Raw genomic sequence first — 18615 nt, 5'->3', positions numbered from 1 at the left:
TTTGCCACTTTGATTACTATGTGTCTCGGCGTGTTTCTCCTTGGGTTTATTCTGTATGGGACTCTCTGCGCCTCCTGGACTTGGGTGGCTATTTCCTTTCCAATGTTAGGGAAGTTTTCGACTATAATCTCTTCAAATATTTTCTCTGGTCCTTTCTCTCTCTCTTCTCCTTCTGGGACCCCTATAATGCGAATGTTGTTGCGTTTAATGTTGTCCCAGAGGTCTCTTAGGCTGTCTTCATTTCTTTTCATTCTTTTTTCTTTAGTCTGTTCTGCAGCAGTGAATTCCACCATTCTGTCTTCCAGGTCACTTATCCGTTCTTCTGCCTCAGTTATTCTGCTATTGATTCCTTCTAGTGTAGTTTTCATTTCAGTTATTGTATTGGTCATCTCTGTTTGTTTGTTCTTTAATTCTTCTAGGTCTTTGTTAATCATTTCTTGCATCTTCTCAATCTTTGCCTCCATTCTTATTCCGAGGTCCTGGATCATCTTCACTATCATTATTCTGAATTCTTTTTCTGGAAGGTTGCGTATCTCCACTTCAGTTACTTGTTTTTCTGGGGTTTTTTCTTGTTCCTTCATCTGGTACATAGCCCTCTGCCTTTTCATCTTCTCTATCTTTCTGTAACTGTGGTTTTTGGTCCACAGGCTGCAGGATTGTAGTTTTTCTTGCTTCTGTTGTCTGCCCTCTGGTGGTTGAGGCTATCTAAGAGGCTTGATGGGAGGCTCTGGTCGACATTCAAATTTTTATCTTTCCATGTCTTCACGTGCAGTTCCAGTTATCTACCAGTTTGTCTCCTGAATTCTACAGGTGCCTTAAAATTCAACATGTCCAGAACTAAAGTCTTTTCCCCAATTCAGTTCTTTATCCCCTATTTCCAAACTCAGTGATACCACCACCCAAACTTAGTCACACAGATGGGGGTTCAGCCTCTGCCTCCTACTTCTTCCTTACTTCCCAAGATCAAGTCTTGCTTGTAATTTCCTAAATAAAATTAGAACTTATTTCCTCCCTTCATCTATACCTTATTTCAGACTCCTTTCTTCTTGTTATTACCTGGTCTAGTAGTTACCAAATTGCTGTTTGGTGGAACCAGTTGTTAGACACTTCTATTAAAAAAGGACTCTAGAGTCAAATAGCTTTGAGGATGGCTGTGTACCATATGCCTGCTGTGACGATCCAGAATGAACATTAGCCTACAGCAGCCCCAAGAAGCTGTACAGTAAAGAAACCTGATTACCTTTACTTAAGCTAGGTTCCCCCTTCTGCCAGCCTACAAACCTTTCAGTAGGGACAGGAGAGGATGTGGCAGCGTGAAAGTCCCACTCGAAAATAAAAAACACTGCTCCTCAGAAGAGTGGGACACAATTGTCTCCAGGCTTCTTCAAATTCCTCATCCATACTGACGTCAGTGGTCTAAAATGCCACCTGAACTTGTCCTTTCCATTCTTAGCTATTTTCTGAGGAAACCAGCTCCACACACATGGATGACTAAGACCCGCTCTCCTCCTCCTCGCTGCCTCCTTTAGGGGCGCTTGCCACTGCCTGGTGACACTGCACTGATGCTCCAGAGCCTGTGCCTGTGGCTCCGTAACACACCCCTCACACACTCACGGCTCTGGACTTCCGCTGTCTTCTCTGCCTTCAGTGTCCTTGCCCTTCACCGGCTGACTCACCAGTTTTTCACGAGTCCTTTAAGACTTAGCTTAGGGACTGCCTCTTTTGATGACTTTTCTTTGTCTCACAGCTCCCCCTCTTCTTCCACAAACACTGATGAAATGCCCTGAATATGCCCGTCACAGCATGTCACGTGCAGGATGAGACATCTGCTGTGCATCTTCCCCTCTCACTCCACTGCTAAAGGGCCAACGCTACATCTTGCTCATTGTTTCGCTCCTCTAACACTCAATCCATGACTAACGAACTAACTAGTACTCTAGCAGTCCTCTTAGTAACAATCAGGCATGACCTTTTGGAAGAAATCTGACACTCTAGCTTTTCTCTGATCTCACCTTTCAGTCTGATTGAACTAAAGACTTATCTGTGCATGTTTTACCAGGGAGACATAATTTAATCCAGAGATATGTCATCACATACTCTTACATACTCTGCCATTTAAAACTTCTGCTCAGATGGGGGAAGGAGACAGGTGTGCTTTCTGACAGCCCCACTGTTGTGCACTTCTACTGCTCACTGCTCACTGGCTTCTCTCTCGGTGCCTTCCTTAAACCCTTCTTCTCTTAACAAGGAAACAGGATAACAAAGTAATTAAGAGCCTGGGTTCTGCCTATCTGTGAAACAGAAACATAACCAAGGACATAGAGAATAGACTGGTGGTTGCCAAGGGGGAGGGGGTGGGAGAAGGTTGGATTGGGAGTTTAGGATTAGCAGATGCAAATTGGTGTATATACAGGATGGATAAACAAAAAGGTCCTACATGGGACTTCCCTGGTCGTGCAGTGGTTAAGAATATGCCTGCCAATGCAGGGGACACGGGTTCGAGCCCTGGTCCGGGAAGATCCCACATGCCGCAGAGCAACTAAGCCCGTGTGCCACAACTACTGAGCCTGCGCTCTACACCCTGTGAGTCACAATTACTGAAGCCCGTGTGCCACAACTACTGAAGTCCATGCACCTAGAGCCCATGCTCCGCAACAAGAGAAGCCACCACAATGAGAAGCCCGTGCACCGCAAAGAAGAGTAGCCTCTGCTCACCGCAACTAGAGAAAGCCCGCATGTAGCAACAAAGACCCAACGCAGCCAAAAATAAAATAAATAAATAAATACATTTATTTTTTAAAAAGTGGATGTATTTAAAAAAACCCAAAAAGGTCCTACTGTATAGCGCAGGGAACTATATTCAATATCCTGTGATAAACTGTAATGGAAAAGAATATGAAAAAGAATGTATATAAATGTATAACTGAGTCACTTTCCTGTACAGCAGTAATTAACACAACACTGTAATTCTACTATACGTCACTAGAAAATAAAATTTAAAAAAACTGCCATAAAAAATCATCACATAAAGGGGACTTCCCTGGTGGTCCAGTGGTTAAGACTTCACCTTCCAATGGATGAGGTGAGGGTTTGATCCCTGGTCGGAGAGCTAAGATCCCACATGCCTTGCGGCCAAAAAACCAAAACATAAAACAGAAGCAATACTGTAACAAATTTGATAAAGACTTTAAAAATAGTCGACATCAAAAAAATCTTTTAAAAAAAATCACAAAAATCAGAAACAAATGAAACATAATAAAGTCCATACATTAAAAAAAAGAGCGTGGGTTCTGGTCACATCCCAGGTTACCACTTACTTATAGCTGTGTAATTCTGGGTAACTCACATAATGTCTCCTCATACTCCTCATCTATAAAATGGGGATGGTAATAGTTCCCTACCTCGTAGTGTTGCTGTAATCCATAAACACGGTTAAGTGCCTTGGTAAATGTTTGATGCTCTCTGGTTATTGTGAATTAAAATATGTCAATGGCTCCTGGCCATACGATTTATAATAGTTTGACATTTAACCAAATGGTAAAACTATTCCATTTATTATTCCCATCTCTTTTTACCCCTTACCCTGTTTTGTTGTTTATGTTTTCTCCCACCACAGAGTGTTAGGTCCAGGAGAGCAAAGGCTTTATTTTGTTCACTGCTGAAAGCAACAGCACCCAGAAAAGTACAGTACATATGAAGCCCTCAGTAAACACTAGCTGAATGAATGGTGCAAAGTGTCACAAGGAAAAATACACCAAAACTTTCAATTTAATAAAAAGTATAGATAAATCTTTCTCTAATGGCTTCCAGTCAAGTATTTTAAAACACCATATGCTATAATAAAAACATAAGTAATTTATTAAAATTTGAAGGCAAAAACATAATTTTAAAAGATTTTAAAAGATTTAGACCTATGTTAGGCGTGATGGAGTATGGATGCTTACTGGAAATTCACAATCAGATCCAAGAGTATCACTTTCAGAATGTTCTAGTAGATTGAGTTTACTTTTAGTTGTCTTTGATGAAACAGTCACTATTCTACTCTCTTTCTTAACAGAAATGTGTTTTTTCGAAGACTCACTTCTAATTGGTTCATTAAGCAAAGAATTATTTTGCCCACTTCCTTTGCTTTTCTGCTTTACAGGTGAGTCAGAGCAGGAATGCAGGTCCTTCCCAGGTTGTTTCTTAGCAGAGTATTTTTTGATATATTATTCTTTGGTCATTTTCTCTGAAGAAGACCTGCTATTTCTAGATAATTCCTCTTCTCTTCTTTGACTTCCAGTTCCAGAAATGACGTCTGCTGAAGGAAAACATGTTCTAGCAATGAAATCTTCAAAAGACTCCTGCCGCTGCTCTGTGACTGGGACCCCCAGGTTGTCTTTGGAAGTTTCTAAGGCCTCCTGAGTAGAGACTGGGACATGCAAGGAGTCGAGAGGCAAAGGAAGCCCAGCATCACCTGTAATTTTCTGAAACTGGAGGGAAAGACAAAAGACAAGACAAAAATTCAGTGATGAACAAAGCCAACCATTAAAAAGCAGAGTTCAAAACGTCAATGTTATTCTGTGATCTTATTATTAACACAGTAGTTGATTATTCAGAAGATTTCAGAGCCAGTTTTTTTCTAATTATATCTTGCCAAGTGATTCTCAACTTAACCTAGCTATATATCCAAGGCTATGTCCGCTACATTTTCAGACTTTGGTGATTGGGGTAGTTATTACCCATTGCCTTTCCCTCACTAAAAATGAAACCCTACTCTGTAAGAAAATTAATTTCTTTTCTATCCTCCAGGCACATGTAAACAGTATATAGTTTGTGACCAGACTGTGTTCTCAAGCTGTCAGTTCCCAAGACCAGCCTGAGATTGGCTGAGGTGGGCGAAGGGTGCTCCAAGTAAGGCTAGAGGAAAAGCTGATATGTTTCCCCTCCCATTCCCATGACCAGGTGAGTCACTATAATATCTTACGTATTAGCTATGTCAAGATTACTTATTTTAAAAATTCTATCAGTACGTGTACCTTCATTAGTGTTCCTTCGTTGTAAGCTGACTGCATACAAATAGAAACCTAGATAAACTATGAATAGAATAGACATTTATACAATTTAAAATTTGGAATAGTTTCTGTAATGTTTTCTTTCTTCATTAAGGAGAGTTTGCTTTAACTCATAAATTTTCTAAAGAACTTCCAGTTTTCTTATATACAACAATACAGTATCATGAAATGGGCCCACATTTACTAATCTCAGGTTTGGAGAGGACTCCACAGTCTTCTAGCTCCCGAGCATGTGAACTACTAGAGACTGAACATTATTATTTTCTCCTGACTTGGTCATTTCCTTTTTGCTAATCACTCTTAGAATCATTAAGTGCTGTCCTGTCCACTTACTTGGAGATTTTGCGTTTGTACTGGGGCACTCTGCTTTGATTCTGATTTTTCTTCTTCAAGTGCCTTCTTTTCTTCTTTAGATGGACTACTAACAGTAGATTTCATCTGGGGACGACCTAGTAAATGAAAATCTGACCTATCTATACCAGCCATTGTGGCCAGCTGCCCAAGCCTGGACCAGAGGAGGAAAGGAGAAAAGACAAAAGTTATTATAATCACATAAGAAGAGTTTAGATTTCCCCAGACCTACAATCATGAAATACTTCTAAAATCTTAAAAGCCAACATCCTACTCCAGACTACAAGCCTCTCTCTCCCCCAAATTCTCAGCCCTTTCCAGATTCATCCTCTAGGAGACATCCCACTGTCTCACTAGCAGCTTCAACATGTACCACGCACCCCGTCCACTGCCTGTCACACCTCCACTCCCACATTTCTTTACCACCTTTCCTCCAGTTTCCAAGAATGTGTTTGTTCCTTCCTTCCCAACACCAATTCATTCACTGACAAAACACCACTCCATCAACTATCAATCTCCACTTCCCTCTTTCAGCAAAATTGCTCCCGGTTGAGGACCACTGACCAATATCTTCCCTGTAGATTAATAATAATTTTTATGTCTAAGACAAAAATAACTTTAATTCAAACTTATCAAACAAGCAAAATAAATGAAAGATAGGAAAATTCTTATCCATTCCTGAATATTTTCAATGAAAACTGCCTTCAATTTAGTCTTTACAAAAAATTATACCTACTAATTACTCTGTCTACAGGTTACTCTTTTATAATGGGCTCCCCACTCTACCAAAGCAGGCTCCCCTATTTGCATTTCTTAAAAAATTTAATTCCTCATTTTAAAACGTCAAATATATTACCTACAATTACACTAAATTTGGCTAAATATGGCCACGTAAGTGACGAAAATTGCTCCAGTTCCTCAGCAAACTACCATTATAGTCACAAAGAGAACAACGCCATGAAGAGAAATGAACTAACCCAGCATCTTTAAGGAGATCCAAGAAAGCAATGAACTTCTGAAAAGAATTCTCAGTGCTGCCGAAAACACCTTCATCATCCAGGATCATGCTTGTCAATGAGTGAGCATGAAGGGCTTCAGACAAAGAGAAATTTATATTTTTTAACTGGGCATTTTCATGTTCCAGCTATAAAAGAAGACTGAAAATGTCTGACATGATTTTTTCTCATTGTCATCAAAAGCTGTTGTCTAGTTTCAAGGAACAAAACTAAAACACTCAAAATGTAATTAATCTGTAATTAACCTAACTCTCCACCAGTAAAGACATAGGCCATATCACATAATAACCAAAACCCCCAGGCACCCAACAAAGTTTCCTATATAACACTTAGGTGCTATATAAATAAACCAAAGATATCATTTTATTAATGATCTTTCACAAAAGATCCCATTTCTAACTGGTTAAATACATAATGGAGTCTCATTCCACATTAGAAAATTACCTGCTTTAAGTTTCCCTTAAATTAGAAAGTGAATTATAGAATCTGATTTGAGCAAAACATATTACAACTCTGCTGAATGTTAAGAATTAACTTTAGTGAACAAAATATCTAATGCTTACGTTTAAAAGTCCTAAATCATACCCAACCCAATTTATTAAATGTACGATCACCAATATTTCCTTTGGCTTCTTCAAAATATTCACTCCCGTGCACTCTTCCCCTTCTGCTCACCACCTATGCACTTAAAACCCCCTATAAGCTCAACTCTAGTATTTCTCAGAAAGGCTGTTATGTTCATGATGCCCCTTTTGCCTTAGATAAGCAGGTGCTCAACATTTATTGAATGAGTGTCCGCCAATCCAGTGGATGCACTTTGAAAAATTTCTCCCTACGCTCAACCTATGATAAAGTATATTTATATAGAACTTTTTAGATTATGCCCTGCTTTCATGCACATTACCTAATGAAATTCTTATAGTATATATTTTTATCTTTCATTGCATTCTTAGAAGTTTTCCAATATCTTAAATTTATTTAAATGATTCACTTTCCTAATTCATTGCCAGGAGAGTCTCATCATGTCTTTTATGCTACTGTATATACAGTATATGCACAAAAAGTGCTTTCTTGAATCAAAGAATCATGATCAGAAAATAAGCTAATGTAATAAGAAAGCACACACACACACACACACACACACACACACACACAAAACAAGATTTTCACATTTTTAAAAACATGCTTTCTGGAATATAGATCATATGATCACTAAATACCGGTAAATGCAAAAGTCCATATGATACAACCAATTTGCAACATATTACAGTTTTAAAGTTTATAAACTGTGTGTGTATGGCTTAAAATCAAATCAAAATAAAACGAAAACACTCTCAAAAGTATAAGAAATTGTTTGCCTCATTGACTCATTTATCAGCCTTAAGTCTTATTACTCTTTCCTCCTTTAACTGCTTTGGGCACTCCTCCAGTTTTTCCTAAACAAACAGAGTAAATATTATAACTAATTCGTAGTATAATATCCAAAAGCCTTTCCAGCTATAGGACTCATCAGGATTTAGGGGGCAGAGCCAGAAGTGAACTCAGGTTTTAGTCTGCTACTGGTAATATCATACCATGCTAGTGAAATGAATTATCAAAATCTATCAAATTAGCATAGTAAAGATTTATTTAAATTCCACTTTTTCCAACATAAATTTGTGGCACCCACCATAAAAGGCATATGCGTATAACATAGCAAGTCAGAAATAAATAGTTAAGACCAAGAAAGAAAACTTCTATTTTTATTTGTGGGTCTCTTTATAGTAGGAAGTCCTATTAATGAACATGCTTAATATACCTGAATTGCATAATTGCAGATTCAAAAGCATTTTTTAAAAAAGTAATCACTTTTAAAGCAATTTACAGTCAAGCACTGTTCCTGGAGTTCCCTGGGCATTAAATAATCCAATCATCAAAACCCTAAGAGGGGGGCTTCCCTGGTGGCGCAGTGGTTGAGAATCCGCCTGCCAGTGCAGGGGACACGGGTTCGAGCCCTGGTCCGGGAAGATCCCACGTGCCACGGAGCAACCAAGCCCGTGCGCCACGACCAATGAGCCTACGCTCTAGAGCCCCCGTGTCACAACTACTGAAGCCTGCGTGCCTAGAGCCCGTGCTCCGCAACAAGAGAAACCACCGCAATGAGAAGCCCGCACACCACCACGAAGAGTAGCCCCTGCTCGACGCAACTAGAGAAAGCCCGTGAGCAGTATCAAACACCCAGCACAGCCAAAAATAAATAAATAAAATAATTTATTAAAAAAAAAAAAAACCTACGAGGAAAGAACAATCACTAACTCCATGTTATTTTACAGATGAGGGAAACGGAGAGAGAGAAGTAGAGTAAGTAGAGCAGCACAGCCGAGGTGACACCACTAAGTAGCAGAGCCACACTGTGGACTCAGGAAGCTGGGTGCCATTCCTGTTCATGGAGGTGGTAGTCTTCCCACTCACCAAGGTCAATCAAATAAAATGAACACTGATAAACTCTCTTAGGAGTTTTAGGAACTAAGACACTTCGGTCCTTGAAGTGGGGACACTGCTTGCAATAGGCAGAATTCTAACAGAGCCCCTAAGACTCCTACTTACTGAAGTACACAAACCTTCCACTTAAACAATCAAACCCTAAATCTGGGTGCTGTAGTGAAGGGATTTTGCAGACGGAATTAAGATTCAAAATCAGTTGATTTTTTAAGATAGGGAGATTATTCTAGGTGGATGTGACCTACTCGGGCACCCCATGAAAAGGACTTGAACTCTTCCTGAGTTGAAGTACAAAAGGGACAAGAGGGAGACTCTCCATTGCTGGCTCTGAAGAAGTCCAATGCTGCGGCAGGGAAGGGAAGCGAGAGGCCTCTAGGAGCTGAGACCGTCCCCCGACTGACAGCCAGCAAGGAAATGGGGACCTCTGTCCTGCAACTGCAGAATCTGAATTATGCCAATAAGCCGAAGAAGCTTGGAGGCATTCTTTCTCAGAGCCTCTGGATGCTAACACAGCCAGACTGACATCTTGATTTCAGCTCTGTGACCCACACAAACTATGGTGAACATCCAACGTTTGGGGCTCAATGTTTACACTTAAATTTCACGTGCTTTAACACTCTCAGGAGGGAGCCCACATGTTCCCGTGTGTATCTGAGCAGGAAACCCAGTCACGCTGTGCCTGAACTTCTGACCTGCAGAACTGTGAGCTAGTCAAACAGGTATTGTTTTCAGTCAGTGAGAGTGTAGTAAAAGAATTAATATTCTACTCAACCTCCAGGTTCGTGGACAAAATAAATGATTGTCATTGTTTTGGGCCACTGTTTCGGGGTGGTTTCTTATGCAGCGATAAACAGTCAGAATACCTGTACTTATGAAAACAGTAAGGTATATTTATACATTTTAACTGCTTTGAACAATCACTTAAAGAATGAGGAACTCTATTATATGCCATCATTGGGAGAGGAACTGGTATCACTTTCTGGAGAGTAACTTTTCGTACCTAACAACAATCCTACATCACGAGTTTACCCTAAGAAAATTAAAGATGTGGGCAAAGATTTATCTACCAACATGATGTCATAAGATTGTTTATAACCAAACCCTAGAAGAAAGCTAAGAGGCTCCAAATTGGGATTGGTTTCAATAAAAATAGCTCAACGTATGAAGGAATGCGCTGTGAAGCCACTAAGAAAAGAATGACAAGAGGTCTCAACTAGAGTTAATGAAAGGGCTTCAGGAGTTCTACATTCAAAATATATCTGTGCGTTTCTCCTGGGAGATGATGCATAAGCTTAATCAAATTCTCTGATGTAGAAGAGTATTTAGTGACATGACAAAATATTTTTGATACTTTTTTAAGACAAAAGAGCAGATTAGGTGTGTGTACATGCAGAGGTGGCTTTTATTTCCTTCAATAAGTTGTTCACTGTTTTCAAAGATTTGCTCAATGAACATATATTTTTATATTCAGAACATGTTTAAAAAATTGAGAGTCTAAGAACTTCAAATTATTTAATGTTTCATTACTAAAGCCAGTCAAGTTTTCAATGGGGAAAAAGGGAAAAAACTTGCAAAATTCCTCCACTTTTAACATAATGGTTTAATCAATCTTCTAAAACTGATTTCAAAGAAATTCTAAACAAATAAGCAAACAAACAAAAAACCCTCACCACAGTCAGAGGAAAGTAGACTAAAATTCCTGACTGGTTCTAAATAGCACATCAAAGTGCAATTACATGAAATAGTTTCTCCCTCTAATGGAGGGAATTAGAACACAGTGTGAAATTTTTGTGAAAAAGTGTACCCCTCTCCTACAAAGTATTAATAATTCATGTTCCTTACGTGGAAATATGGAACCAAAAAAGTTAGAAAGTAAAATTGCTTGATATTCTATTACTTAAGTAAGACTAATGATAAGCCTTTGGAATAATTTTCCTTCCTGTCATCTGCTCTCCTTCCTCCCTTCTGTACACTGGCTAGGGTGATTTTTCTGGGACAAAGCTCCCATCATATTGGATATCAAATTTTATGTTCAACTTTTCTCCACTTAACATTGAAATCAATCATTTCTCGTATAATCAGGGGATTCATAACCTTGATTTTTTTTTTTTTTTGTGGGCTACAAAATATTGCACTGAGTGGGTTTACTGGTTAACCATTTTACACATTTAAATTCTTGCCAACTTTTCAATATTATAAGACAAAATAACCGTTTTTATGCATGAAGGCTTTTTTCCACATTGAGAATAACATTCTTACAATAAATGCATAAAAATGAGTTTGAGATCAAAGCAAATGAATATTTTTAAGGCTCTGAGGTACCTATCTCCAAACCGCTTTCCAAAAGATTCCTGAGATTTTATACTGCCATCAGCGATGTATCACTTGGTATATAACCTCTACTATAACTGTTGGCTTACTTCCTCACCTAGAGTGCAAGTTATTTGAAGATAGGGGGTGTATTTTATTAAGTGTTTATCCCCAGCACCTGTGCCTAGCACAACGTAGACGGTCAATAAATAATTGCTTAATAAGGAAAATCCCTGCCAATACAAGATGTACGTGTGTGAAAGACAGACTGTGTGTTTTTCTCTAACTGGATAGATGAAAACTTGTCATCTTCTTTAATGTGCAACTTTTTTGGCTTATAATTAGTAATTAAATTTCTCTTTTAGATTATATTGTAAAAATTCAGATTCTCTGAGGCAAATGGGCCTGGCACTACCCATTAGCTATATAACCTTGGACAAGTTCTATAACTCTAGGCCTCAACTTCCTCATCTATAAAATGGAGATAAGCTCCCATATCACAGAGCTCTTGTTAGGATTACATGAGTTAAATCACATATAAAATTAGAAGAGTGCTTGGTACACAGCATATGTTCAATTAATGCTGAATGAATGAACATGTGAACGCAAGCAGTAGTGAAGGGCTTAAAATGAAATAGTCTCATCCCACTCCCACATCCAGCACTCAAGAAGCGACCGATTCTGTACACAGGTTTTTAATTGTAAAATACGATATGCGTACTGAGAAGTGCACAGGACAAAACTGTCAATGTGACAAATCAAAAGAGAATACTTACATAACCACTACTCGAATCTGAAAGTATTGATACTTGTCAGCATCTCAAAAACCCCCCATATCGTTTTCTCATCACAAGCTCCTTCCCTCTTCCGGGTTAAACACCATCCTCATTTCTGAAAATCATTTCCTTTAACCTGCATGCATCCCTAACAAAAGAGTTTAGTTTTGTCAACATCTAACTTTATCTAGAGGATCATAGTATATGAAGTCTTTTCTATCTTATTTCTTTCACTCAACATTGGTTTAAAAGATTCATCCACATTGCAGCCTGTAGCTCTAGTTCATTCAGTTTTATTGCTTGATAGTTTTCCCACTGTATGAATACACATAATTTATTTCATTTTTGACTCTTAATGGACATTTGGGTTGTTTTCAGTTTGTGCTAATGCAAATCATGGACAGGAATCCTGCTGTACCGGTTATTCTGGTGCATTTACACAGGGCGGGGGTGAGGGCTGCTGGGTCACAGGCTATTTATATACCTTCAGTTGATGGAGAGTGCTAAATGCTTTCCAAAGTAGTTGTGTCGATTTATACTCCAGTATAAGCAGGGTAGAAGATTCCCATAGTACTCCAGGTCTACAATACCTGATACTACCAGACTTTATTTATGTATTTGTCAATCTGATTGGCATGTAGTTTCACTGGTTTTGACTCACTTTTCTCTTATTACTTAATGAAGTCGTATACTTTTCTGTGTTTACTGGCTGTTTGGATTTCCTTTTTTATGAGGTTGACGTCAACTATTGTTATTTTTTATTCTTATTTTTTAAATTATCATTTATTTATTTTTGGCTGTGTTGGGTCTTCGTTGCTGCATGTAGGCTTTCTCTAGTTGTGGCGAGCGGGGGCTACACTTCATTGCAGTGGCTTCTCTTGTCATGGAGCACAGGATCTAGGCACGAGGGCTTCAGTAGCTGTGGCACGTGGGCTCAGTAGTTGTGGCTCACAGGCTCTAGAGCACAGGCTGCGTAGTTGTGGAGCACGGGCTTCATTGCTCCGCGGCATGTGGGATCTTCCTGGACCAGGGCTCGAACCTGTGTCCCCTGCCTCGGCAGGCAGATTCTTAACCACTGCGCCACCAGGGAGGTTCAACTATTGTTATTTTGAAGTCTTCTCCATTTCCAAGTAATACTCTTACATGACTATTTTCTGACTAAATTTGAGGCATAATCTGTTCACTTTCTGATTTACTAAATAAGGGTTTAGTTCCTTTACACTCTTTCCTATGTCCACACTGCTCAGTAAAGTTATGTCATCATTAGTTATTCCACTGCTCATGATCTCTTTGACTTTAGTGATATACTTAAAAACCTACATTGTTGATCCACTATAAACTCTCTCAACGTCACGCTTTGTAAAATGAGGACATTCATACCATCTTCCCTTTTTTCTACCTCCTGTCTACCTTCCAAACCTAGCTTTTACGTTGTCAAAGTTGAAATTTATATTCTGTTCTATGTGCAGTTAAGTCTTCTGTCATTTGAGAGTCAGTAGGGAGTACGGTTTAGGAGAACAGGCAGAGAGCCTAACCTCAAAGCCTCGATCCAACCCTAAATTTGGTACAGCCTGGGCAAGGTCCTTCCCTGTCTTAGCATCCTTTTCTCAAAAGTGGGAATGATATTAGCACCAACCTCATAAGACTATTCAGAGGATTAAATGAGTTAATATATGCAAAAACACTTAGAGCCTAACATATACTAAGTACATACTAGTACACAATACATATCATTACATACCAAGTTAATACTAATACATACTAAGTATAGTTTAGGTTAGTTATTTGTTATTACATGCAAGTTGACAATAAAAGCTGCAAACCAAGACAGTATTGCCATTATTACAATTAAATTAATATTGCCCACTGCAGATGTACTGTGTCTCTGTGTATAGACTACACTTCGTTCCATACTGTGTCAGTGTCACTGCCCTTGTGCAGGGTGACCACATACCCCAAGCCGCCTTGGGCTGTTCCAGTTTATACCTGTTGTCCTGATGTTACAGCATTAGAGCGCCTCCTTACACTATTGAAGTGTAAGGAGTTTGGACAAGTTCTGGTTTGGACAACAAATTAGATAGGTGGTCATTACCCCTGTGTGTCACTGAAAACGGGGGCATCTATAGTGTCAAGTTTAAGTGGATTCTTCTCTTCCTCACCAATAGTAGCTTAAAAATCAACCATAGTTTAGTTTGCTTCATGTTTATGTCAGTATAGCCTTTTCTCCTCTGGAGTTCAAGTTCCTTCTCCTCTTCCTCTCCCTCCTCCCTTCCAACAGTGCCTAATACCTAGTAAGTACAATATGCCTCAAGGTGTTTCTAAGCTCTCAATCACACAATCAATAGAAGCCTCTCCAATCTAGACTAGCTGCTCTCTGCACTGAATTCCCTATTACCTTCTTTCTTGGTTTATTGCCTCATTTTGCTGGATTATTTCTATAAATAGCTTAAGGTGTAGCACAGGAGGTAAATTTTTCAAATTTCTTTGTGTACAAAATATCTCATTCAGCCTCCACTTATGACTGATAGTTTGGCTGGATACAAAACCCTAGGGTGAAAATTATGTGCTGGAAAAATTTGGAGGTATCTTTCTAATACCTTCCAGCATCCATGGTGCTGATGACAACTATGATAAAGTCAGATTTTTAACTTTTTTTTTTTTAGGTGACCAGTATTTTTCTCTCTGGAATGGATGTATCCTCTCAGTATTTTATTCTATTTTTCTTTTAATTAATTAATTTATTTATTTTTGGCTGCATTGGGTATTCATTGCTGCGTGGGCTTTCTCTAGTTGCAGTGAACGGGGGCTACTCTTCGTTGCGGTGCACGGGCTTCTCATTGCAGTGGCTTCTTCTGTTGCAGAGCACAGGCTCTAGGCGTGCAGGCTTCGGTAGTTGTGGCATGCGGGCACAGTAGTTGTGGCACATGGGCTTAGTTGTTCTGCGGCATGTGGGATCTTCCCGGACCAGGAATGGAACCCATGTCCCCTGCGTTGGCAGGCAGATTCTTAACCACTGTGCCACCAGGGAAGCCCAATGTATTTTAATTTATTTTTTCAGTATTTTAAAGTTTCACAATGAAGGGTGCCTAGGTATGAGTCTATTCTTGTTCATCTTGCTCAAAACTTGAGTGACTATTTTCAATCTGAGGCCTGATGTCTACTTTCAGCTGTGGGGAATTTTGTTGCCCTTTGACAGCTTCCCTCCATATTTTGTCTGGGTCTGGAGTTTCTAATAGTAACATGTTGGATCTCCCAGATGCAGCCTCTCTAACATATTGCTATCACATTTTCCATGTGTCGTTCATTTTTATATACTGAGAAATTTTTTAAATTCCTACTGAATTTATTTCAACAACCATATTTTCATTTCCAAGACACCTCTCTTGCTTTCTGACCATTCTCTTTTTATTTAACACCCTAGTCTTATTTTATAGTTGCTAGCTCTTTTTAAACCTCTCTCAGGATACTAATTAGGGTTTTTGCTTAAATTATTTTGTTCCCTAAATTGTCCCCGGTCCTACCAGGATATGTTTTCTCTCTTTTTCCCCCTCTCTCACGTTGTAAGCTTTACTCAACTATCAGGCAAATGACAGTTATTTTCTATTTAAGAATGAGCGCAGAAAGCTCCCTGAAGTCAACGATTGATTGGCTTCTTATGCAGGAAGAAGTGGGGAGTGACTGTAATAGGATCCCCCCCAAACACTCTTTTCTAGGGTGTAAAAACTCACACTAGCTGCCCTAGTTCTCCCCAGTTTCACTGTTTTCAAAAGGAAATCATCTTATTTCAGGAGCTTGAGGGCTGGGCTGGGAGTCCACTCCTCCAAACACAACCCTTCAATGAGCTCCCCTATTTCAGTCACACTTTTAACTAACTCCACCCTCTCTCCTACATGTGCACCTGAGCATGGGGCTACTTCTGCAGGTGGGGTCAGAATCCTCCTCAGTTGCAGGTGGTCCCTGTGCATATTCTAGGTGATGCTTTTCCTCTGTTCTACTGCTTCAGTTTCACACTCTTCCACTTGTCTTCCGTCTTTCAAAACTATGTTGAAATCTCTTGACTGTTGTTGGATTATGTACTTAAACACTTTGATACCATCCTTGTAGTGTCTTTTCAAAATGGAGAAGAGCTGCAAGGGTTCTCAGTGCATTCTGAATCTGCTATTCTGTGGTCCCAGGGTTTAAAGTTCTTGGTCTTCCCCAGTCTATCACTGCTTTTAGAAATACAATCTCCTGTTCTACTCATGAAGGAAACGAATACAACACATCTAAAATGACAAGGAATGAGGCTTAGATGCTCTAGGGTCTTGTCGTACTCTGCAATTTACTAAGAAACCACTTATGTGCTACAAATTGTAGGTGCTCATTTATAAAACGAAAGGGGGTAACTCTACATGAACTATAGATTTCTCCTACTGTAACATTTCATAATTTTCTAAGTTTTCTTAAAATTTCTCTATATTATCATTAATTTTAATTAAAAACATAAAAATCTAACATTCTCTTTTGAAAATCAAAGAGTAATTACCATAGTCCTACAATAAGGGGATAATTAGTTCTGAAACCTGTCAAGTTTCATGTTTCATACGAAAAGAGAATCATATTAAATAATTTTTAAAAATTAAACATGGACTTTGTAGCACAAAGACAAGGTCCCCCCAAAAGGTATTCCCTTATTTACTAGAAATGTTCAGCTCTGCATTAAAGTTGAAATAAAACAAATATATTATTTTTGAGGTGCAAAAGTTTCTTATGAAAATCAATTTTTCTTTTCTGTCCGTACAAACAAAAGTATGGAATCACATTAGATGTCAGGTTTATGAGGGAATATAATGTAGCTTCTTGATGTTTTTTATTTTAGGAAAGGAGAATATTAACAACAAAACATTTTTCAACCTTACTTTTATTTAAAATGAGGCCATATTTTCCTCTTATAAAAAGAGAGTTCAACTAGAACTGTCAATTTTCTCATTTGTAAAACAAGAGCACTGAATCAGCTGACTATATTCATTCAGAACTCAATTTCTTTATCTTATGATCACTAAGGTTCTCCCTAAATCGAATATCCTAAGGTTCTAAGGAAAGGAAACTATATTACTAACGACATGTTTTGATTTTTATTTCTTAGAGTTCAAATGTCCACCATTCACCTTGGTCTAAGCTTAAGGAACCATTCAAGGGGATACAATGCAGATGGGAGGAGAAAACAGAACCCTCACTCAAGCTGTGCAGTGTTGCAATCAGGCTTCCATTTGAAAAATAATCTTCTCTATAGCTTTAAAATGATAACTTCGTACCTGCAATGCTTCTTGTTTCAAACTGGTTTTCTCTGGCTCTTCCTGAACACTTTCTGAGGAACCTTTACCTCTTTGATTTCTGAGGAGGAAGGACTCTCTACTGTCACAGTCACAGGAAATTCTGATGGACCTGAGTGTCACAAGAAGAAGACTGGAAACCACAGAGTTGTTAAACTGAAGTGCAAAGAAAGAAGACAAGATTGTATAAAAGATAACACAAGCCAGATACCAAATATCCACATATTAGAGGATATTTAACAAAAGTGATCTGAGGTATCATTATTTATAAATGTCTCTCACTGCTCCTTAGTCTAAAACAGGCAATGACTAAGTAAAAGTACAGTAACTTATTTTTGCTATGTTACTGTACAGACCTCTGTTGTACATGGTTAGGATTAGTAATGGGAATTGCCCATGTTATTAAGTTTCTTTCACAGAAGCCAAGTGAAGAGCCAAGGTAAACATTTTTTCTCAGATCAACTTTATATTGCAAATGAAAATTTTATTCTTTACCATCAGACAAAAACAGTCTGGAAGAAAATGTAGCTTTTCGGAGGAAAATACATCAGTAAAGGGACTGATGAATAATCAGAAAGTCAACGTATCTAAGCTGTGAATAACAGACGTTTGAATTTTAAAAAATAAATCACATACACATACACAACTAAAACTGACCCATCAAAAATTTCATCTTCTCATCACCCTTAAGCCAAAACTAGGGTAACAGTAATACAATTCTCCTGTCAAGCGTCACTGCCACTGCAATGTTGTTCCATAGGACATTTCCAAACATTTAAAAACTGACCTGGCCACAACCCCATAAAAGTCTATAGATCATACAGAAGTGTGCTGGGATTATATAACTACGCAGAAGACAAGTCACTAGGACATCATTTTCACAACAAGCAGCAAACCTGCAGCATAGGAAATTCCCAACAGGAGAACGAGGCGCACATCCCTCCCTCTGGGCATGCAAGGGCAGGACTGACACCCAAGGTGCTCTTCTCTCAATCTCAGCAGTGGTGCCTTTCACAGAGCAACTATGCAGTCTCCCAAGACCACTGGGAAGGAGAATCTGATACTGACAGTATTAGCTTGCCATGAGGCCATAAGCGAGGGAATGTGTGTGGCCTTGGTGAGAGAGCAGAGGTTTGGGAGATGTTGCTTTATATTGGCTTTCAGATCAGGAAGTTGTACATATAGCCTGCAAACAACATTTCTTGAAAACATATGAACATTCTTGAGTATGACAGCTCCATGTGAGGGGTCAGAAATGGCAGTCAAGTTCATTTCACTGGGTAACAGCTGATTTGCGGACTGAAGAACAGGCTTC

The 18615-nt window shown here is 38.9% G+C and overlaps 1 protein-coding gene across 6 annotated transcripts in view; it reads right to left on the bottom strand.

The window, feature by feature from the left end:
- Positions 1–3835: 3835 nt before the first annotated feature.
- LOC130704738 (centrosomal protein of 78 kDa-like) overlaps positions 3836–18615 on the bottom strand; it is a 36898-nt gene continuing 22118 nt past the window's right edge. For 5 of the 6 annotated variants that reach the window (XM_057527804.1, XM_057527810.1, XM_057527829.1 and 2 more), the window contains 4 exons: positions 17283–17433; positions 6383–6497; positions 5388–5559; positions 3836–4472 (listed from right to left, as the gene is read on the bottom strand). In XM_057527804.1, the coding sequence (XP_057383787.1) occupies positions 4209–4472; positions 5388–5559; positions 6383–6471 (525 nt within the window). In that variant the 5' untranslated portion in view covers positions 6472–6497; positions 17283–17433 and the 3' untranslated portion in view covers positions 3836–4208. Of the gene's footprint in view, positions 4473–5387; positions 5560–6382; positions 6498–11988; positions 12117–17282; positions 17434–18615 lie in introns of those variants that run through there. The other variant, XM_057527842.1, reaches the window with a different exon arrangement.

Source organism: Balaenoptera acutorostrata, chromosome 1, assembly GCF_949987535.1.
Source record: "Balaenoptera acutorostrata chromosome 1, mBalAcu1.1, whole genome shotgun sequence".
Classification (NCBI taxonomy): domain Eukaryota; kingdom Metazoa; phylum Chordata; class Mammalia; order Artiodactyla; family Balaenopteridae; genus Balaenoptera; species Balaenoptera acutorostrata.
The sequence above is the reverse complement of the archived record's forward strand: the minus strand, read 5'-3'. Positions and strand labels throughout refer to the sequence as shown.